Source organism: Diplotaxodon limnothrissa, linkage group LG16 (genome assembly GCF_057381915.1).
Source record: "Diplotaxodon limnothrissa isolate DT_005_m linkage group LG16, D_limnothrissa_male_GT1.1, whole genome shotgun sequence".
Classification (NCBI taxonomy): Eukaryota; Metazoa; Chordata; class Actinopteri; order Cichliformes; family Cichlidae; genus Diplotaxodon; species Diplotaxodon limnothrissa.
Genome location: NC_140611.1, coordinates 26,564,031 through 26,587,999, shown reverse-complemented (window position 1 = coordinate 26,587,999; position 23,969 = coordinate 26,564,031). Strand labels below are relative to the sequence as shown.

General features: G+C 38.9%; 1 protein-coding gene across 2 annotated transcripts; it reads left to right on the top strand.

Annotated features, from left to right (window-relative positions):
* The first annotated feature begins 5,009 nt into the window (after positions 1–5,009).
* LOC146616336 (sorting nexin-4-like) lies at positions 5,010–12,103 on the top strand. 2 transcript variants are annotated; one of them, XM_085374146.1, is made up of 14 exons: positions 5,010–5,060; positions 5,797–5,921; positions 6,284–6,419; positions 6,588–6,737; positions 7,028–7,075; positions 7,758–7,813; positions 8,166–8,238; positions 8,621–8,682; positions 9,090–9,155; positions 9,253–9,342; positions 10,096–10,195; positions 10,374–10,519; positions 11,012–11,126; positions 11,288–12,103. In XM_085374146.1, exons 1-14 carry the CDS (start codon positions 5,049–5,051, stop codon positions 11,333–11,335), a joined length of 1,227 nt encoding a protein of 408 aa, XP_085230272.1. In that variant the 5' UTR covers positions 5,010–5,048; the 3' UTR covers positions 11,336–12,103. The 2 variants fall into 2 exon arrangements, with proteins under 2 accessions (XP_085230272.1, XP_085230271.1); XM_085374145.1 differs by having other exon boundaries at positions 5,030–5,138.
* The last annotated feature ends 11,866 nt before the right edge of the window (positions 12,104–23,969 follow it).

The window sequence follows — 23,969 nt, the reverse complement described above, 5'->3', positions numbered from 1 at the left end:
GACGGAACATTCCAGCGGTCTAAGCATTTTAAACTGGAGTATTACAACCAAGTCTAATATGCCACAGAATGAAAGAAATGAAGAAGAGGAAAAAATGTGGAAGAGAGAGGGAGAGAAATTAGAAAAAAGACTTGGAAAAGAGAAGTTTTTAAAAAAGGATCAAGAAGACATGAAAGAGGGAAAAGGGTGAAAAACACAGTTTTTGTGTTGCATGACAGATTCCCTCCCAGCCAACCAAGGCTTGTCCTTTAATACCCAGAAGCTTTAATGTGGCTTCTCAACGATTGCACATGGGGCAAAGCTGACCACATTTCTGCCATGCTGCTTATTATACTGCATTGCTCACACTCACACTGCATATATGTGTGTGTGTGTGTGTGTGTGTGTGTGTGTGTGTGTGTGTGTGTGTGTGTGTGTGTGTGTGTGTGTGTGTGTGTGTGTGTGAGAGAGAGAGAGAGAGAGAGAGAGAGAGAGAGAGAGTCTAAGGTAACAGCATACACATGCTTGCTGAAAAGCTGTGGCAGTCATGCAGAGAAGGCTGCACTGAGACTTGCTTGTCTTAATTTGTCAACACATTGGTGATGGATGAGAGAGAGGGAATCAGGAGGACAGCAGGAAAAAGAAAATAATATTTTTTGGATTTCATGCAAGCATCGTGAGTGTTTAAGGAGTGGTAAAGTTTGTAAAAGTCAGCATTATATATACATATATAAGACAGTAATATATATATAGATAGATAGATAGATAGATAGATAGATAGATAGATAGATAGATAGATAGATAGATAGATAGATAGATAGATAGATAGATAGATAGATAGATAGATAGATAGATAGATAGATATGTATACATGCCATTTGGCTCGGTTTGAAATAGACAACTCTGAACTAGAAGCTTCTAATGCTACTATAAGAGTATAACTATAATAAACTGTCAAAAATTAGGTTTATGGGGGTCACTTAAAAAATAAAAACACGAAGACCTAATATAAATCGGAATAACACACAGGGGCATACTTTAATTGTAGGTAATCCCAAGTATACCGCATCATCATGTGTTTGCTATACAGACTCACCCACGCAAATAAACACACTGCATGAGTTTTCCACCACTCTCAAAGGCAAGAATAGAAGGATGAATGAGAGGAAAATGAAGGATGGAGACTATGACATGGAGCAAAACATGTGTTCCTTTCTAACTGACCACAAGGACTTCCTCTTTATGATCTTCGTGACCAGCCTTGTGCATACAGCATGTACACACATACACACTTAAGCATACACATAAAATGCAACTTCCTAAAACTTGTTATTGACCAGATCTGGTTTTTTAAAAATCCCATAAATGATTGTATCTAAGCCAATCGTGCAATTATTTCAAAACCATGAAAAACATTTTTTTAAGGCAAACAAAAATACATATTCTGACAGGATTTTAGTTCATAAAGACAAAGTATGAATAAAAGATATGCAATCACAGATGTCACTCAAACCTTAACAATTATTGATAAATTATTTGTAAATCTTTTCCATCCATCTATCAATACATCCAATTTCTGCAACAGAAGCAGCAGTCTAAGCAGAGATGCCCAGATCCCTCCAGTCACTTCCCCCAGCCCTTCCAGGGGGGACCTGAAGTTATTCCCAGCTAAGAAATGTTAGCTCTCCAGCATATCTTGAGTTTTCTAACAGGTTTCCTCCAGATTGGACATACATGAAACATGACATCTAAGATGAACCTGGTGGAATCCTATGCCCACTCCTCACACTATCTCTTAAGGTGACACCCTAGGGAGGAAGCTCTGACTGACTTCTGTATCTGTGATCTTATTCTCTACTCAGAGTTTGTGGCCATAATTAAGAAACAACTGGATCAACTAGTAAATCAAAATTTTGCTTTCTTATTCAACTCCTTCTTCAACTTAACCTACCAATAGAACCTATCAATTGCTACTGACACTGCACCATTCCCTCTTTCCAGTCCACTCCTCCTCACTCCTGAACAAGACTCTAATATACTTGAATTCCTCTGCTTGGGGCTGAACTTCTCGCCAGTACCCAGAAATGTAGAAAGGTGGTCTAGAGGCAACCAAACATGAAACCCTCCACCGCTTGGCTGCGCCTAAAAATTCTGTCCTAAAAGTCAGATGTATAATTGGTGGCAAAGGGTAGCCCAGGCAGAATCTAACATCCACAGCAAACAGGTTTGACTTATAGCTAGTATTCCAAATCATGCTCTTAACTGTACAAGTATTGAACAGGCCATAACAACGGTGCAGATTGCCCCAACAGATCTCCCAAAAACACCTCTACAGTGAGATATTATATTACTGTCTTCAAATAGTCTATTTTGAAAATAAAAATACATACACATGTATATTTATGTTATGCAATATATATATTGATTGTCCGTGCATATGTATATTGCTGTACATCAGAGTGAATTGTGCAGAGATTTGTGCAGTGTGTAATGGCTGGTTGTGCAGGCCAACTACACAATACACGTTTCCTTGTAGTGTTTAGGATGTTGTGTTGCTAGATCTTTACATAATGTACTGTAAATATTACCAAAAACCCATTAATATTACAGTAATATGCTTTTTCATTGAAAGTATTCATTATGCAATAATAACACATCTGAAATTTGTAAATAGACAAATTATGTCAGGGAAAATTGCATTTAGTTGTTTCACTTTCAGAGTACAAATTCTAGTCTGTCATGATTTGACATTTACAGGCAATTAGCACCACTACAGTGTTTCTTCTGTGATTGGTCAAGAAACCAGTTATATTCATTCATATTGGTGACTGTAGCCTGCTTTATTTGATTTTTGCTACCATCTGCTGTTCAAAAGTCAAAACACCAACAGAGAACAGTTTTCTCTAGCAAATGAATTTACAAATTATCAGGCAGTACAGAGGTGGGTATACGGTAATATTCAGTTAGTAGATATGAAAGATGTTTCTCTGGTCAACAGAGCTGCATTAAAACTAGATTAAAACTGCAGTAGTTAATTGATTTTGGCATGCGCAATATTAATTTTATCAGTAGAATCAATATTCACTTCCCAAAACAATAATAGTTAGCAGTCATTGTGAAAGAGATAATGAGTCTCTATAAGTCTATATATCTATATTTACATCTATGATAAACCCAACAGATTTTGTTCAGAATCTCCAAATATCAACAGTCACGCGTACACACAGAAACTGTGCAAAGCTTATTGTAGCTCAGCATTCAAGAACATTGGTCAGCGAGCTCTAAAAAGTTGTCAAATGGCCAATTATAGACAGCCAAATAGGGCTGGAGGTGTGTGTGTCTATATATTTGTGTGCGTGCGGGTATATGTGGACAGGAAGTGGTGGTGGCTGGTTTGAGGTCAGTGGCAGGAAAGAATGGTAGCTATGCTGTTGCTCAGACAACGGCTGGTCACAGCTCAAGCTTTTGGTTTCCTGACACACTGCAGCCTGAAACCGCATCACACCATCACTCCTTCCATCCGCCCATACCTGGTGCATTTGTGCCATCGATAATTTTAAAAGTAATGATTATATTTTTCATTTTACCATCATAATGTTTCTCTATTTTTATGCCTTTTTTCTCACTCCATCCACCCCACATCCCATAACACTCCATCAAACCACTCTATGCCCAGTGGCATCTGCTTCCTTACTAAATCCTGCTCCACCCTTCTCTTTAAACATTAAACACTGAACAACAGCGTGACCACAGGAACTAAAAGGCCGTGTTTCTGTGCTGTTTACTAGCCTGAGGAATACCACATCCCTCTCATTCAGAACTGGGCCCACAACCATCTACAAAAAAAAAATGAGGCACGAAAAGATATGACCACAGTGAGGAAACTCATCATGTATGACACCTTTTTCACATTTTTGTGACCATAAAAACAATGGCAAGAAGGCATTGTGTAAGACAAGGAATACTGTAAATGTATAGGGCAATGGCTGCTACTTTTTCATTTGCTAAAAGCACATTTTATATCATGTTTAACCAACAAACTAGTGTTCTAGCCATATAAGAAAGCAAGCATTTGTTTTAACTGCACAGTCCTTTTTTACGAAATAAAATGTTGAAAGATACTTTGCAATAGGCAATACACAGCATACAAAGCAAGAGCTAAATGTAACACAATTAAAGAAAAAAATTCAAAGCCTACATATATTTAAAAAAAAAAAACATAAAACCAAGAGAAAGAAAGCAGAATTGGATTCAAGACTAAATTAAAGGGAGAAATACTGAAATAAGACTAACGCAAAATAGGTAAAAGTTCCAAAAACACAATGCAAAAATTCAGATAACTGTCTACATATATCACACTCACTGCTTATTATCATTCAATGGACGTTTACACTTAGGAGAACATTTACACACTTGGGATTTTGCAATAAGACCAACCGTTTACAAAGTATAGGGTGGAAACGAATGAGTGCCACAATCCAACCAGCAGATGTCAGTATTGCCAAAAAAAGGTGTCGAATAAGCTATGCAAAGGGTAATGGGTTCAACAATGAGGAGTATTGCATGGAAAGCTGCCTTGCAACTTGTAGACACACCTTGTGCAACTATTTCACACGTGCAACCATGTTATGTTTTTTATGTTTTTGCATAATCACGAGGGAAATCCCCTTAATTCTGTAAGATCTGAACATTAACAATTATGCTAAAACTAAAAAAAATACCTATATATTCGGTGTCATTGATTGCAGAGTAATTTGCTATTGTATATATATATATATATATATATATATATATATATATATATATATATATATATATATATATATATATATATATTGTCTTTGCTTTAGTCTCGTGAGATCGAGTGTGGGATAATAACAGCTTAATACGTACGTATAATTTGCCTAGATGCAAATACTAAAACGCTCAAATGATCACCGAAACCAAAAGCACAGACCCAAAGCAAACCATTTTCCCAGCCGTGAACTGCGCGTGCGCAGAAAACAGGCACCAGTCCACTGCCAGCTCAGCTGACAGCAGCAGCGGCAGTACTCTGGCAGCCTATAACCATGGCAGACTCTGTAAGTAGAGAAGAAGTAGCAGTGATTAGTAATACCGACATCACTTCCACGGAATCTGAGAACAACATCATAAATACGGTCGTACCCTTTGTTGTTCTTCATAATAACCATACTTGAGGTTTAAAAATCTTTTTTGTTTTTACTGCTGAAAACCTTTCAAATAGGGCCTAATTTAATGTTAGCCAGTTGGAGCGTCGAAGACTTTTCCACTGTTTCTACAAAAAGCCTGCGGAGTTTTATGAAACGTTCACTGGCTTCCCCCGCTAGATTTAGCTTACTCCCTTCTGCGGCTTAGCGTTAAATTAATTAAATGACTTAAAGTTGCTTCTGCGAAGACTGTGTCAAACTTTAGTCCTAAACTTTAGTCTTCCTGACGTTAGCTTGCTAGCTATTAAGTCTGAACGCTAAACCTAAGTTTATGTTAGCCATGTTGCCCATTCTGCTCTTTGAGTGCTAACCTGTTAGAAAGATTGAATTCCGAATACTAAAGCAACTTTCCCCCCCAGTATTTCGGTGATTATGGTCTTGTCTTGTGACCTGCACACGCCTGCCATAACTCTGTGTGCTGTACTATTGTTATAGTATCTCCAGCTAACCAAAACAGATGACCCTTATTTTATACTCAAGTTTAATGCATATTTCTGTTCTTTTAGCCCCTGTCCGTTGCCGCTAACACTCTTCCATATGTTTACCTTTTTTTGACTTCCATACTCATAATTTATTCTGGTGTGTGCAGATGGTGGAAAGAGGGACGGCTCTGTTGAGGAAACTGGAGATAAATGTGGCAGAGGCAGAGAAGAGAACAGGGAAGAACACTGTTAACATGCAGGAAACATACACTGTGTACCTGATTGAAATACGGTAGGTTGTAAAGTGAAGCATTCACTTTTCTGTCCGCATCATAGGTGCATCATATGCAAATATTTAGTGCTTATAAAAAAGTAGAGAGAGGTGGAGTACGAACACTTGCATTTTTGCATTCTTTTGCGTGTTTTTTTTATTTATTTATTTTTTTACCTCAGATATATTACAGTTTGCACAACAAATTTGCCTTTTTGTCTTGATTTTTATAGTATTGAACTGGGAAAATATAGTCACATCATGTACAGTACAGTTGTGTCAACTGGCAAGTTGCTATGAATGGAAGTGTAGTAGCTCAAGCATCTACCACTTTTTTTGACACACCTGAAATACAATTTTTTTTCTCATTGGTCTTTGTCCAGGCCTGCTGAAACAGAGGGAGGGACACCAGCGGCACCTGACACTTTGTGGAGACGCTACAGTGAGTTTGAGCTTCTCCGAACTTACCTGCTGGTCACCTATCCCTACATTATCATCCCCCCGCTACCAGAGAAAAGGGTGAGTAATGCGTAGGTGGTGGGAAAGGACTAATCAATAATTTTAAAAAAAGAATTAAATGGAAATTATTAAGTGACTATTACTAATACAGCTTACCTTCAACTTCATAGTAAATAATATTCAGCCATTTACCTTTTTTGTTTCCACCCTTGTTTGTGTCTCTTACAGGCCGAGTTTGTGTGGCACAAGCTTTCAGCAGACAACTTAGATCCAGACTTTGTTGAGCGGCGGCGAGTTGGCCTGGAAAATTTCCTGTTGCGTGTTGCATCACATCCGGTCCTCTCCAATGACAAAATTTTCTTCCTCTTTCTTACAGAGGTTAGCAGCCTAACATAAGTTGCATAATGTCCGTGTAGATCTTTTGCCATTCATGTAGTATATTCACGCCTTCCACATTCACAGTATAACAGATTTCAAACTGACGTTAAAGATGAACCCTGAACTGTAAAGAATTTAAGAGCTATTTATGCACCCATAGTTGGTAGATTTGTCTCTTCATTGCAGCCGCTTTTGTAGCTGGAATACCCCGTTTTTTGTTTTTTGGAGAGGGGTTATACAATCTGGCTGACTTTCGAGTCTGTCGTGTATTTTTTCTGTCATTTCTTTAGGAAAAGGGATGGAGAGATGCGGTTTTGGAAACGGGCTTCCAAGACAAGGTACAACCAGATGGAGTGTGAAAGACACAAGTTCAGGTCACATGTGTAAACGATGCAAGTAGTTTCCAGGTCTGACAAGGAAAGCTGATGTTGGAAGTGCCAGAAACTGGCATTCTTTCTAATGGCCAGCAGGGGGCATCTAAAGTTATGGTTTCATGGAAGACCATGGGAAAACCACTGCCCACTCTTTTGATCAATGCCTCCTGTAAATACTTTCCTGATGAGCTTATGGGCTGAATCACTACTTTCAGTATGATTATCCCTTTTTAAATTATTGGTCCCACCAGTGTCCAGAAGGACAATAAACCAGGGTAAGCTTTTTTGCCTGTATAAACTGTTCTTGCCACAAACTAATGGCCAAGTGGCAAACATGACAGAAATACATGTCTGCTTAATACTGTGTGATTTATTTTGAACTAATTTCCAGTTCAAAAGTAAGTTGCATATGAGCATGCAGGTGACAATGACATGACGGTGGCAAATCTCAGCTCAGAGCTTTAAAACCAAACCAGCCTGTGGCTCCTTCCATCTTTTATACACTGTAAATGATTCTGTTGATGTTTTCATCATTTTAATCTGAATTTCATATCCGCATTTTTTGTGTGTTTTACAAATTCAAACTGAGTTATGTTTAAAGCACTTCTTCGTATATTTTGCTGTGTGTAATTCTTTTCCCTAACAGGCTGATTCCAGACTCAAGTCTCTGAGTGCCATGTTCAGAGTCAAGAATCCTGACAAGTAGGTGTAAAAACAGCCAAACCTAACCTAATTTTTCCATTTTCTAGGATTTATGCAAGTTACACAACTTAGACAGATTTAAGACTATTGTGAAATACTTTCTCAGGAATTTTTAATAACTAAAATAAATGAAATATTCATTATAAAATCAGGCAGCAAAAACAGGGTGTAAGATGTGTGATAATCACTTGGATATATTTATGAGCACAAATATGAAAATTCTATTTTTACCACCATATTAAGTAATAATTTATTCTGTTCCAAGGCAAACTGAAAGAACAAATTTCTAGAGTGAATAATGTAAAAGAAAATACTGTTCAATCAGTTACTTTTCTTCTTGTTTTGCCTCTAGGCGGTTTACAGCACTGAAACAGTACAGTGATGAACTGAACAGCGTCATCTCTCAGTTACTCAGAATTCGAGCGGTAAGTTTTGGCACGTTTGTTTAGAGAGACTGAGGTTTATCTTAAGTTGATGCTTTGTGCAAGCCGTGGGCATCCGTTGGTGGTTGCTTGTGGAACTTCAAATTCCAACATTTTTGTCTCTGAAATACAAAAATCTGTATCTACTTTCCTAGAATTTTGACTTTCTTTTCCAGGGCACTCACCATTTTATCTTGGACGTCTACTCCATAGCATGCCAACATTTATTATTTAAAAGTGATTTAAAAGCTGGCTGCATCCAAGACATTGAGAATAATAGAAAGTTATTGAATTGCACTCTAATGCCAAATGTATCTCTTCAAGGTTTTTAAAGCAGACGGTCTAAGGTCTGTTTCTAATGATTAGTTTTGTTTTTTTCTTCTAGCGAGTAGCAGACAGGCTATATGGAGTTTACAAAGTCCATGGTAACTATGGCAGAGTTTTCAGGTGAGGAACACCTGTTCTACTCTGTTTTCTACTGTATCAAATTATAGTTACAAGCATAAATTACTGTATCCATTTATATAAGCAGAATAAAAACACATTTTAGGCAGATGATATTTTACCTTATATTGAATTAGGTCACTTAAAAAGTTTCCCTGCAGCAATAATGCATTTAGTATTAAAGGATTGTTGTGGGTCATTAGGGAATTCCTTTTTTCATAGATATGCCTCAATTGCCTTCTTTGTTTCTGTATGCCCACACAATCTCCTTTTGTTTGGGTAATCATGATATAATAGATACTTAACTACTTAAAAACAATCATTATTTCAGACAGCCATTTTTCTGTTTAGTGAACAAAGAGAGCTGCTGCATTCAAGTCAAGTATACATGAACATTTTTCTGTCTTTAGTGAGTGGAGCGCAATAGAGAAAGAGATGGGAGATGGACTGCAGAGTGCTGGACACCACATGGACACGTAAGTAAAGGTGTTACCTGAATTGGTGATGGACACAAACACATAATGTTTGTTTGGTATTGCTTCAATTGTACAGTGACTTTGCGTGTTATCTCAGTTATGCTGCATCAATTGACGACATTCTGGAGGAGGAAGAGCACTTTGCAGACCAGCTCAAAGAATACCTCTTCTACACTGACGCCGTCAGGTATTATATTGTGTTACAAGATGGTTTTGTTAACACACTTATCAGGGTAGACAGATGCTCTGAATATGCTGTCATTTTATTACATTTTGCATAAAAGTTGCATACATGAATCTCACCATATGTAAAAACATGGAATTAGACGTTAGGCATAATACAATAATCACTGTGCTGAAGCAGGTATTCTAGCTCAGTTACCGATGCAGCAGTGATTTATAGCAGGAACAGGAAGCCATCATTATCTTTGTTAATATCTGGAAAGGTTAATGTCTTCCATAGCACAGTCATGTAAACAGTAAAAGGAGACTTCATACCAACAAGGCTTCTGCTTGCATAACTTGGAAAGCCTGGACATTTTGTTTTTCATGCTTTACCTTCCACCTCATCTATTCCTTATTTTGTTTTGTTTTTCCTCTTTCACAAACACACAAGGGTTGCTTTGGTCAGTGTGTAACTTCATGCTTTATTCCTCTTAATTGGTCTGTAGTGATGCAGCACACATTTCTGACACTATATCTCTTATTTTATGTTTGCTAAAAATCTATTCTTCTGAATGAATTGAATTTTATTGTAAGCATTAAAACATCATTCAGCAGAGAAAAGAGTGTCAGTTTTGTAGATCAGACGCAGCCCACATCTTTATTTACAGTAAATGTAAATACATTCTGTTGACTGTTATAGCCTTTGTAGCAGAATGCATTCATGTTTTGGGACTGTCAGGGTTTAAAATATGTCTGAATTTGTGTGTGCGTTAAGGTCAGTGTGCAGAAAACATGAGCTGATTCAGTATGAATTGGAGATGGCAGCTCAGGACCTTGCCCAAAAGAAACAACAGAAAGAAGAGCTGGCAACCGGGGTAACACACTTTCACACACTCTGGCTTATAATCTGTCTTTCTCCTCGCACGATATGTGCAAATTAAGAACCAGAAGTGGGCGTGTGTTCAAAAACACCGTTGTGATCCAAATTGTCGTGAACATAATTTAATGCGTGCATTTGTTTTTCCGTGTGTGTCTGTTTGTGTGTGAGTGCAGACGGTGCGAATCTTTTCTTTGAAGGGAATGACCAGTAAATTATTTGGCCAAGAGAGCCCGGAGCAAAAAGAGAGCAGGTTAGCAGCCCTGGAGCAGAGTATTCAGGAAGGAGAGGAAACGGTCAAGGAGAAGAACACCGAGTGCCAGTAAGCACAACACTATCTTATCAACCACTTACCTATTTTGAAATTATCCCTATTTTAAATTTCTCTTCCTCACTGTTCTTCCTCTGTGTGAAAAATATAGCACATAATCTGACTCTGTTTTCTGACTGAACTGTTGCAACTGAACAACATAAATGCAAAGAATAATAACAGGAGACTAGATAATTTTTTCCCCAGCACAAACTGGTGAACTGAGGTATTTGCTGAAAGTGTTGAGAGACAAATTGAGGTTCTGTGTGTAATTAAAAAGTAGTTCTATTCAATTTCTTTTTGTTTTTTTCAACGGAAAAACAAAAGCCAGTGGTATCAGTAGAAAATACAGGAACTAGAACCTAATAAGAATAAGGAACAAAGCAAATGCTGCATTGTTTTTCTTTTCTTCTTCCTCTACCTCTTCCTTTGTTCTTCTCCCTGTGCTGCTTCTCCACGCAAACAGACTAACAGTATCATGCGTCTTTGTGATTGTGCCACCAGGGAGTTTGTGCGAGCAGCATGGGATGACATCGAACATTTTAAAGAGCAGAAAGACAAAGATTTGCGTGAGGCGCTGATAAGCTACGCCATTATGCAGATCAGTATGTGTAAGAAGGTGTGGACATTTATTCTTGTGTGTATTTTGTGTATGTATATAAATTCATAGCATGTGGTCTTTTGTTCAGCAGTACCACTCCTTAACTGTTTAGTATTTCTGTCTTGTCTTTCAATGTCTCTAAGTCACTCCTTTTCTCTGGTACTTGTGTACTGTTACAGGGAATCCAGGTGTGGTCCAATGCCAAGGAGTGTTTCAGCAAAATGTGAGCCGAACTTTCCAAAGCGATCGTACTTTGCACCAAAACTATACTCTGATTGTACAGACTAGGACCAACAGCCAGTGATTATACTGTAGTCCTGTGGAGAAAAGATGGGAACCCAAATGCTGCCTTTAATTTGTTTTGCTATACTCAGTTGAAGCACACACACATTAAAAAAGTGAAAGTGGAACAATGCCTCTTTAACGTCAAGTGTCTTAATAGAACCTTTTCCTTGATTTTCTGACCTTCGTACTTCAGACAGTCCAAATTTACACACTCATCCTTAGTTGCGCTTTCATTAACATGTCCAAGAAGAAAATGTGGCATTATCATTGCACAATGGATCCATGGGATTATCCATGCAGTATATTTCAGTTGTTAGCTCTCTCAATCAGTCACAATGAATAACACAGAGCAATATACTAGTTTGAGTTGACACAGGCTGCACTTTGCAAACAGTGGTTCATGTGACTCGTTTTAGAGTTGCCTGCCTTGATGGAAGGATCTTTACGTGTTACCTTTCAACCCTCTCCAGAATCTCCTTACATAAAGGTTTTCATACTATTTGATTTTAGGTGATTAATGGCAATAGTGATGAGTTAAAGAATGGGGAACTTGTTTCTGACAGAACTTCTAATGTTATGCTTACGTTTGTGTTTAAATTTCACATTTGCAACAGCAAGTCGAACCAAACAAAAGCAGAAGAGTGCACTGGTGAATGTTCAATTTGAAATAAACTGCAAGAAATATGACTGTAAACATGGACCGAGCTTTAGAAAGCCACTACACTTTTTACATTTCCATTTTTCTTTTTCTTAATTTTTTTAAAAGTCATTTTATGTTCGTCACACAGAAGTAATCTTTGTTATTGTTAATCTGTTGCTGACCAAAGTATTGACGACCAAGTGCTTTTATACTACAAATTTATAGTAGAAAATACAGAAGAAGGGTTGAAAAACTTCGGTTATGTGATTTTTGTTTTGTTTTTTGGCTGAGGAAAGAAATCACTCTCACAATTTGAGTTTCATAGTTTAATTGTTTACACAAAATTTAACCGTAAATGCGAAAAATCAGATCCTTTATTTGCTGTCAAGCATTGTAGCTTTAATGCAACAGAAAAAAAACCCATATAGAACTCAGCCCACTGTCAATGTGCCTCACCACTTATTCTGATATGACCTGAGTGCAGCTACACACAGATACAGACTGTTTTTTGGTTGAGATCCTCACATTAGGCTTACATAAACATACACGCATACTTGTGCTTCTTCGATGACATCAATCTGAAGGGGAGAAAAATTGGTGCATAATGGATCTGACGTCTGAATGTTGTGCTGAGATCAGCAAAAATTTTTCCCCAGAATAAACAATTGTTTTACTGAAAGAATCTCAAATTGAAGCTTTATGTATGTTTGTTTTGTTTTTTTCTAAATGACAAATGTGTCAGATGTAATCATTGTGTTATGACACTAATAAACATTTCCCTTTTTTGAACTTACTGTTGTGTTTTTATACCGACTGGCAGAGGAACCAAAGAGAACGGGGAAGCGGGATGAAATGTGACTGCTGGTTTTGCTTAGCATGTAAAGGTGGCTGTGGGTGTTTTGATTCTTCACGTAGACATGTTTGCTTTTCCTGTTTACATTTATTTGCCGTTAAAAGATAAGAGAAACAGGCTTTTTATTACCAAAGTCTAAAGGTCAAACCTCAGTGATTCATCTCTGCCAAGATAACTCAAAACCATCCCCTCAGGTTTTTTTTTAATTTTTAATTTTTCCATGACACTTGTTGGTGCTCATATTAGTGTCTTCAGTGGGTACATGGGTCAAATGCATGCAAATGTACTACACAGCACACAAAATGTAGTGTAAAATTCATTAAAAATGTCAACAAACGGCCCTAGATGGTGGCATGTTGTCTTCTGTGTTTTTATATCTGAACACAGCCCTGAACATTTGGAGTTTATTAAGATTTGAATTAATGGCGCCACCTGTGGATTAATAAAAGCACACGCATTTCACTTTGGCAGAGAGGAAAGGGTTTTTTTGGGGGGTTTTTTTAATGGTGAGGAAAGGAAAATGTTCCCCTTTCAGATCCACCTTCTGGTCGGTTGGTTGGTGTGCATGAGGTCATGTGTGGTTTTCTCAAATGGAAACCTAACATTAATTTAACATCAAAAACAGACCTAAGGCTTACATCAGTGATTTTCTGTCCTCTTCAGAAAATGATATTTTTAATAAATTGAAGCAAATTACAGACTTAATCTTAAATCTTAGCATAAGTTTATAAATGTAGAATACATAATCGAAATCATGATTAAACTTATGTGGAAATCATTAAGTCATGAAGGGATAAGCTGCTGTAAGAAAACAAAACAGACAAAAAAAAATCCCTTTAGGTGTCTCAGCCAAGGCCATGGGAAGCAGGGGTACTGAGGATCCTGCAGCACATCCTGGATTCTCTGTTATTTTTATTTACTTTCCATTTAAATTCTATTAGTTTAAGAAAGTTTTAGTAGTGTATGGTGTGTGTGTATCTTGCATAGGTTAAGTTGTGTCCCTGACCACAGATTAGTGACTGCACATGAAAATGGCTATGCAAAACTGAATTTCCCATGAAACATCGTTAGAATCAGCATGCTGCTCCTACAGTACTCACGAAGACAGCCCAAGGAGGTTGGCTATTTCTTTGCTTCAAGGGAGCAGAAAACCAACCTAGAAACTAGACATGATGAAAAGTATGTGGCTGGAAACATACTTTTGGGGTTTGGGTAATATTTGAAATTATTGAGAATATTTGAGGCCTTCCGTGCTCTGCCACAATAAATTAACCAAACATCACCTGTTATTAAGTGTTAGTTGGATCCGATGCGTTTCCTTGGCCTGTAAATTGAGCATGGCCGGATCGACAAGATATTTATGTGGCTTTCATAAGAGCCAGCTCAGAGCTGCTATTGGCTGTTACTATTCTGTGGGTAAATCATGGCGTGCTTGTTATCTGGTTACCACTGGTTTTGAAAGGAAATGAGTGTTTGAGGCAGTTGTGATAAAGAGTGAGGCTTAGGTGCAGTGTTGTCTTTGCTGTCTGGATGGTTACAGGTTTATTAATGTTTTCTGTATAAATCTGGCTTTCATCTCGCAGCCGTTCTGTATGATTTTTGTTGGGTTTTTTTTACTTTATTTTAAAGGCAATCGTCATATTAGGTAACATGGTAACCAAAGTACATTTTACAACATATATAATTTATACAGCTCTTATCTAACTGCTGATGATACTACCCTACCCAACTCATAGTACCATCCCCACAGCTATGACCTCAGCACATAAGAGATAGATCCTTTCGAGGTCTTGCTGGACCCTTTATCAAAATTTGGGAAATACTTAATGAATGACACGATTATACTCATTAGTGGCACTTTCGAGTTAAAATAGTGCATGGCGGCTGCTATCATGAATGACACAAGTCCTAATCGGCACTAATCGCGCTTGATAACGAAGAGCATGCACCCGAAATGTTCGCAATACTTAACAGAGAGATACAGACAAAAAGCCCACTAATTAGCGCGGAAAGTCATGTGAATGCCAGCACAGCAACGTACCTAGCAGTCAGTCCGCCTCCCTTCATTTGAGAGAAGAGACCGCCTACCAATAAAAACCGAACCTTCTCTCCCAATCCAGACAAAGGGGACGACGGATCCGCGGCGGCGCGCACTGAGCCTGAGCATCTCAGCACCTTGGATTGATCCGACGCGCAAGAACGCACCGGCACACACGCGAGCACGCCCTCCAGATCTACCTGAAACCTCCACGCCAGTTAATTGTCATTGTTGAAGGGCGAGAAAAGGGAGATTGAACCCCGATTTTATTCGCAGCCTCGCCGTGTTCCCATGATGTCATACCTGTGGATTCTGCTATTAGGAAGCCTGCTGGCTACGCACGCCAAGGCACAAGGTAATAATTTGTTTCCAGTTAATTCAGCGCATTCTTCAGCAGAGCATTTCATGTGTTAGTGTGCATGGTGGCTTCTATCTATCTTTTTATCTGTGCATCTATCTGTCTATCTATTTATCCATCTATGTCTGTCTCTCCCCCCGTCTGTCTGTCTGTATGTCTGACTAACTGACTGTGCTGGTCATTATCTCACTGCCTCCATTTCTCCCCCCACCTTTACTCCCCTCTGGCTCTCACCTGTCTTTCTCCTTTTCTGTCTTTTTCTCTCCTCTTGCCTTTGCTTGTGTGAGCACAATTACCACTGTGCCTTTTGCCCGAATCCCTGTCATGTTTCAATTCAATTAACCTTTAGCTGATTAAAAAAAAATCTATGTTATTATTGTTATTATCAGTTCTGGCTAAGCGAATGAAAAGCCCTCCATCTTTATTACTATATTGGGGTTCCAGCTTTGTTTCCCAGACATCATCATTAAAAAAAGGTGTGTCTTGTCATGTGGCCATTTCTTTTTGGACTGGAGTTTAGGTCCATAGGGGTGTGGTGGTTCCATTGTTGTTACATAAATAATTATAATTGATTCCCGTTTCCCTGTTTCTGTTTCAATGTGTTATTGAGCCACATCTATTCTTTTCCTCTGCATCTCTCGTTCTTCGTGTTTTCTCTCTCCTCTTCCTTTCCCTTCTCCTTCAGCTGGCCCATGGGCCTCTGCCCTTCCCTGCGGCACATGCAATGATTCCAGATTGTTTAAATGTGCAGTAAAACTCACAGGAATAGAAAGAAGCATTGAGAAAAACACATAAAGTGAGGAAAAACTAAAGAGAAAAGTGGACAGCTGTTGGCAAAAGATAAAGGAACAATGTAGCTGATTGAGAGGGAAAACAAGGATACATAAGCATGGAAAAAGTGAGACAAATTCGTTTTATTATCCTTATGCAAAAAAATTCAGTTGGACGTTGGTGCGCATGGATGCAATCTGGCAAAATCTCACTCTACCGGTTATCACCAGATAAACCATCAGAGAGGAACCACCTTCACACACACGCACACTCTCTCTCTCTCACCCACACACACACACACACACACACACACACACAAACAGACAGACAGAGAAAGAGAGCGCTTTTTTCCCTTCTCTTTTCACACACATTGCCCATAATTGCAGAAGTTTAATGTGATTTTAAACTCAGTAGATGTTGGACTACTCAATCACAGAAAATCTCAATGGGTGTGTTTGCTGACTTGCATATGTGTGCACACCAATTCTTAGTCACACCAAAAAAGATGGGGCGCTAGCTCAGCTGTATATGTGCACATCAGTTATAGTGCGATTTATAGAGTTGAATGATAGGGAGTGTCAGTAACTAGATCCAGCACCAGCTGTAGACAACACCCATCTACAGAACTAGCCTCAGCGCCTTACGCTTCCCGGGGGCCCTTAGCATCTGTGTGCGTATGTGTAGGTGGGAGTGGGGTAGAAGTTTAATGTACAGAACATGTGGGAGTATGGGTGTGCTTTATTTATCGGTGTGCACAATTCAGCTAGGGAACATGTGTTTGCCTTAGAAACAAATAAAAGAAAAAAGAGCTGTGATGTGAGCCAGGTGTGTGTGTGTGTGTGTGTGTGTGTGTGTGTGTGTGTGTGTGTGTGTGTGTGTGTGTGTGTGTGTGTGAGCAGACTTGTCTGTGTTTACACCTTCAACTGCTAGCACATAAATCATTCTTTCGGTGGATAAGGGAAACCCACACCCATGCACACAAACACTCCACACATGCATTATCTCTATGGGGGCATTGTTAAGACACATGATTGGGGTAAACACAGCACTTTCTATCCCATAGAAACACAACAGAACCATACCTGTGTCACCTGGCACACATGCACAAATGAGTTCATGTGTATTTTTACAAGGCAGGGCATGCACACGCATTATTACTCATTCAGCTACACACAGGAAATCGCACAAAATCTCATGGTAGGAACCAGAAAAGCTCGAGAGTAATGTTCTTTTTTACTTCATGGTGCTGGTAACGTGTTTCAGATTCCAATTTATGTAATGCACTGTCCTGTGTGTTACATAACTAAAACTCCATTAAAAACACCTTTACTCTTCTTCAGTTTCCAAAACAAACAAAAAGAGAACGTAATAGGAATTAAAACAAATTCAGCTTTTTATTGTCAGGCTTGCTAGGGCGTAATATAAAATGCCAAGATAAGGAGTTCCATCACTGGACATATCCACATACTAGTATAATTCCCAACTGTCCATGTTATTTATCTTTCTACGATAAGATAAGATAAGATAACATAAGATAAGTTTATTAGTCATTTCTTTACAAGGGGCTTTTCACAGTATATAGATTGCTATCTTTGATGTGGCAAATGTTTATACTAGTCCCCTTTCCTGAAAACATTGAAACTAGTTAACATGCTGTAAACTACAGAAACATCATTATTTAACACAGTATATTAATTGTTCATAAGAACCACACCTCTTTGTGGCATTCTTTGCAATCACATTTAAGTGGAATTTCCTTTTAATTAAAGTTCTTACCTTATTTCCCAAGAACCACTTTTCCTGGTTCCTTGTCATGACAGTTCTGTCTCTCTCTTTTTTTTTTAAAGCATGTTGATTTATGCCAGAGTGCCACCATGACAAAGCTGATGCCCATATCAGTTTGCTATCCTAAGTGCTATATTACAATTTCATCTTGGTTGAATTATATAGGCGAGGTACAGCATACTTCAGGATGAACTCTTACATTTTGGCATAGATCCAGAAGGCTGTTATCAATCACTCTTCTTTCTAGATACATGTCATATAAAAAAGTAGTAAAGCAAACTGCCGGTTATGTAACACGGAAAGGTGAAGATGGACTCGAAATGAGCTGTGTGGAAAGATGCTTATAAAATTTCTCTCACGGAGCTAGAAGTTGCCAGGAGTTATAGGCAGAAATATGTCTTTTCCAAGAGTCGTCCTTTTCAGGAGAGCAGCTAGAAATAATCAGTTAACTGCCTGCTCATTGCCAGTATATTATTTGATATAAATGTAGTTGGCAGTTGAATGATTAAGTAATAATTCACTTATATCTAAAATGTTGAATACTTGCCATTTGTAGCTGCACAGATATTCAAAACAAGACATTTGATCATGTCACTCGGGCTGTATGAAATTATATCAGGCATTTCCCACATCTCCTTTCATTCTACCCAATTAAATTAGTCAGTATTTGAAAAAAATCAATCAGCAGTCTAATCAATAATAATAATAAAATTAATAGTGGCGGCATTCATTTCCAGCGACGGCATAAACCCAACAAGACAAGTTCTCTTTATTACACTTTAATTTTTGTTAATTAATGAGCTTCTAGGTGCTGTTAGAGAGATTTTTCCGCCAGTCTAATTGATAGTAAGATACGTTCCCACATGGGTGAACTGGTTTAACTTAGGAACTTCTTTCTCAGGGAATATTTTTGCAGTTTAGCACAGTTGTTTTGCGCCACACAATAGCGTGCGGCCATGTCAGAGACACAGATGACTCATCAGCCTCAAGGGAAAGTAGCGACAATGAAAGAGAGAGAGAGTCGAGACTTGGTGAAATGGAAGGGGCGATAGGGAAGGCAAGGAGTGAGAGCGCTTGGGATGTGCAACAGTTGGCTTCACTGCTGTGCTAACACAAAACAGGGCTCCCCTTACTCAGAGAGGGTGAATGGGAACATGTGTGCACATGAACTTCACACGTGTGTGAACATGTAGCTGTTTGTATGATAGGGGACAGGAGGGGAGGAGGGAACATTACATGAGTTTGTATGTATGCATGTAAGTGTTGCTGGACTGGGCAATGCTTATGGGAGAGGTAGTTAAACGAGGAAGTGGCAAACTAATAGATGGGAACAGAATGTTCTATGAAGAAGGAGTTTGCATAGAGGGGTAGCCTCTACACACTCATAAACACAAACACACATGCACAAGAACTGGGGGAATTATATTTTATCCTCATGTCTCATGCACACTGCGTTCTCACACAAATAGAGACTCATTATTAGAGTTAATGGTTTGAGAGATTATTAATAAGATTGTGGCAGAAGGTTACTGACAGCTGTCTAAGGAACAGTTTGATGAATGTAGTGTTTTTTCTGTGCCTCACCATAGGTGTTCTGGTGAGACTCATCAACTTCAATCTTAACTGTGTTCCACCCCATTAGCCTGAAGTGGCATGCTACAGCACATCTTTGCTGAAGACAGTAATTTCCAAAGAACTGATTAAGATAGTGGAATTGATACATACCACACATATCCATGCGCACAATGTATGGAAACTGATTAATGTTTGTTAAACTGGTGCAGTGATATTCAGTGGAACAAAGAGATTTTTTTCTATGATGGTTTCAGGAGCCATGCGGTGGTGCATGAGAGTTTGCATGTCAAATATTCATGCTGCAGTGTGTGTGTGCACTTGCTTTTGTTTGTGTGTGTGATTTTTTTTTCCTGCAATATGAATGTATATTTGTGTGGATGAATGGATTCAGGGTGTAGCCAGTACTTGTTACCACTAAAAGATTTTCACCCCGATGGAAATACTTTAGATGTGTTGCTGCTCTCCCTCCAGGCTTTGCTGATTGTGATACAATCTCACTTGGCAAGCCCCGTGATTCTTTATTGAAAATCCACCCTGCAATGAATAGCTCTTAAAAAAGTGGTAGAGGTATTTGATTAGATTTTTTAATCAGTCCTGCCTTAATATTGGGTATTTAGTATTTAGTATTTATTTATTTATTGTCATTGTCAAGAACAATGAAATTGCGTTTGGGGCTTCCATACAACCCAAAAAAAAGAAGAAAATAATAAATACCCCTTAAAACCCAAGTGTACATATTTAACCCAGTGTGACTCCAATGCAATAAGACAATCCTTAGCAATAATGTTCGTAGAAATTCAGACAAAGACCTGAGTGTTAGGTTTGTAGCTTGAACCCATCCGCTGGAACGTTGAAGACAATATAATTACACTGCTAAGCAAGACACAAATAGGCAAAGTTCTTCATGTTACTCGTGCACGGGAGAGAACCAGACAGAGCGCCGTTCCTTCGCTTGACCCCAGTAGCTCTCGTCCGTTCTCCCATACACTGTCCTTTTATTGAGGTTACATGAATATGCATAAGTTCATTAACATATGACGTCTACATACAAACAAAGAGTACCTTGCCTGTGTGTGTGTGTGTGTGTGTGTGTGTGTGTGTGTGTGTGTGTGTGTGTGTGTGTGTGTGTGTGTGTGTGTGTGTGTGTAGGGACTGCTGATCAAAGGGTCAAACATCCTTGGTCAGGAAGAGGGTAGCCTCCCCCTCACCCTAGATGGTTCATCCTAGATAACACGGTGAGGAAGTCCTGCAGTTCATCTAAACAAAGAGCACTTAGACTAGAACAGACGCAACTACGTTAATCCTACCATAAAACAATAAGACACGGTATGACCTCTCATGCTCCCAAAGTGCTGTCTAATACACACAAAGTTTGCAGACTATCAAGGATCAAAAACCTCTACCAATCTACAACTAATTACAAAACTCTAAGCATATATAAGTAAATATTTCTAAGCATAAATGACAATCAACAATACAAACTCTAACATTCCCCCGTTTTTGACCTCTATGCTAGAAAGTTCCCAGTTATGAATACCTCATGTCTGACAGTTTCAATGCAAACATTTTTATACTCAGCATATGTCAAATCACCCTAAATTACTGAAAAGGTACACAGTTTAATAAATGTATTAGCAGTTATCCCATTCATTGAGCTCATCTCATGGCAAACTGCATCTTACGAGCAAACAAAGAAATTGTTAATTTAATAGTGAAACTAAAAAAGTAACATTTTCAAAAACATCTCAGCTTGGTAATGCTTCCTCCAGGTGTGCACATCACATGCCTCTCTGCAGAGTGGTTTGAGTTCTGCAGGGCGTCATGAATGTCTCTTCCAGTTGTTTCCATCGTTGTCCATAGGACCAGAGTCCAAATGTATGTAGAATAGACATTCAAACATACTAGTTGGTTTTGTTGTTTGTCAACATGGGTCTCAGCTATTTCCAAAGCTGCAGACCTCTCAGCACTCTAGTTTTATGGCCTCTTACCAGCCCCCATCACCTGACTTCAGACCTTCGTCTTGTGAGGGGGATATTTATGACTCCTTAATTGTCCACGCTCTGCAGAAAAAGCTCTCTGTGGAAAGGGTGCTGGGTTCCGTCATCTTACTGCTGTTATGATCCCAGCAGCCTTCAGAGTGTCATCGTATGCACAGTATAGTGGCACAGCATTAGGTGATGTTCATAGGAAACTGCTGTTATCACCACCATAGCTTCTGGTTCCTGTGCTTTTCACAGAATCATGATGTCATCCTCGAACTCCTTCTACGCTGTCGATGGAGCTTGGCACGCTCCTCATCCCCTGAGTGTTTATGTTCCAACGCTGCTGAAGGTTTAAGGCAGAGCACGTCGTACACCTTAGTCGTCTTCCTCAGCGTCAATATTGAATCTTTCATTGTATTTAAAATCTTGCTGTGGGAAGTCTCCTCTTGATTTCCTGGAAGCTTAGTAGCACAGCTCTCTGTGTGATGTCTGCTGTGCTGAAGATGATCTCTGATCCTCCTGAAGCCTCTCTCCCATCTTGTGGACGATCCTCTCCTCTATTTTGCAGGCAGTTTCATGGTCCTTGCTGTGGCTCCAAGGTCTGATCTCATGATGGGCCCCAATCAGCTTGATCTTTGACCTCAACCACTGCCTGGCTGTCAGCTATGCCTGGAATGGTTCACGCTTCTCACTGGGTCTCTGAAGATTTCTCAGGAGATTACTGCTGCACCTGTATTTCCTTGCTAAGAAGAAAAACTTCTATTTGGAGAGCATGTCAACAATCATCAAACCACATTCTTTAGTTCAGTGAACTTCACTTATAGGCCATCAAAGCCTCATCTGAACATGGATGCACCACTTGCATAGGTTTAATATTTGTAAATAAAACGGCTAATCACACAAATCACTGCAACAATAATAAAAAACATTGTTTAATGTTAATCCTTGGACCCCTCCTCTTGACGCATGGACACACCCATGCGTCAACTCACCAAACCTGGATCCCTGTCTTAAAGAAAAAGATTAGCTAGATCATGTCCCAGGCAACATCAGGGCATCTCCTCTGGAGTAGCTCCGTAACCCTGCAATAAAAGATGTTAGCGTGTGTTGCATATTAAGTTTGCTTAACACCTGGCTCTCCCAGGAGCCTGCATACACACCATCATGGCCTGGAAAACAAAATCTGGAAGTAAAATCAAACTTCATACCTATAAACAATTGTATCATAAGGACAAGAAGCATTCAACATCAGCAAGACAAGTGTCATGTGCAGGTTTTCTCAAATCAGTAAACTACAATCATTTTCATAAGTCGCCTCAGACATGGATCACCCCATGTACTCAGGCAACATCAATGTAATCGGTGACTGCTCTTAAGCAAAGTCACTCCACTCATATATTATTTATTATTATTATGGGCTCAAAGTGGCCAGCAAAGAGCCCACAACAAACTATTCCATAAACACGTAAACTCTTATTTGTTTCACTCATGTCACTTGTCCGTTTCAGCTGAATCTTCCACAGCATTCTCAAAGAAACTAACATTAGCAATACACATTGACTGTAGTCAGACAGAGGTCAGACACAGGTCAACAGGTTCCAGAGGTGCCATAAAAAGACCATAAAGTTAGCCATCTATAGCTGTGGAAAGAAGTAACACCAGTTCTCAACACAGGAAATTTCACACAGGTTATTCACATTATCAAAGTAACCTTCACATTTTCCCATCAACACAATGCAACAGCATCACCACTCATAACCTGTAAACACAGTTTTCCTCACACATAAACCCAGAAATCCTGTAGTAGGAAAAACATCAACCAGTTGTCCTGGTATAAATCGCATCATCAATTCACATGAAGAACTGGCATGCTGTAAGAAAACAAAATGCAAATATTAGCGCTTGCGCAGGCGTATGCATACTTTGTCACAGATATCTCTGTGAGCAACTCAAGCCTATGAATAACACACCTGATAAATGCACAGACACAGAAAATGGCATTTAAAAGGTTAAATCATCATGCAACCTCGAGTGTTGCTGTCATCTTTCTGCTCCTGTAAAAGGAAACACATGGGTTCATCTGCACCTTTGTCAGGTGGGGGTTAGCTTCACACAATCATGTTCAGTCAATCAGTCAGTTATTTTAAAATTCTTACTCATTCACTCAGTGGTTCCTTCTTTTGCTAATTGTGGAAATTATCATCGCATTCGTTTCCACGCTCAGCAAAACGACGTTATTTCAAAAAGAAAAACAATTTAGACTGGATTTCCTCGTTGAATCCTTTTTGGGGGGGGACTCTCATTTCCTAATTGTCCCAAATAAGTGGCTTTCTCCTGAACCCATTTTAAATGTGGAGAAACTCACTTGCAACAATTTTCTTGACGACGTGTAACGCTTTTAATTCCCGACTTGCAGATCTGCTCAAAGAAAAGAAATTCACAAGCAAAAATCAGTGCTTGTTCAAAAATGAAAAATAAAAAATAACAGAGATTATCAAACCAAACTCTCAGTGCACTGTGAAAGTATCAAAATAAAAAGGCCTTGTTAAGTCATGACACAAACTCCTCATCATC

Coding starts and splice junctions, on each gene's coding strand:
- LOC146616336 (XM_085374145.1), top strand. CDS start 5,049: ATGGCAGACTCTGTAAGTAGAGAAGAAGTAGCAGTGATTAGTAATACC. Junction 5,139..5,796: donor AGAACAACATCATAAATACG/GTCGTACCCTTT, acceptor TGGTGTGTGCAG/ATGGTGGAAAGAGGGACGGC. Junction 10,196..10,373: donor AAGAAGAGCTGGCAACCGGG/GTAACACACTTT, acceptor GTGTGAGTGCAG/ACGGTGCGAATCTTTTCTTT.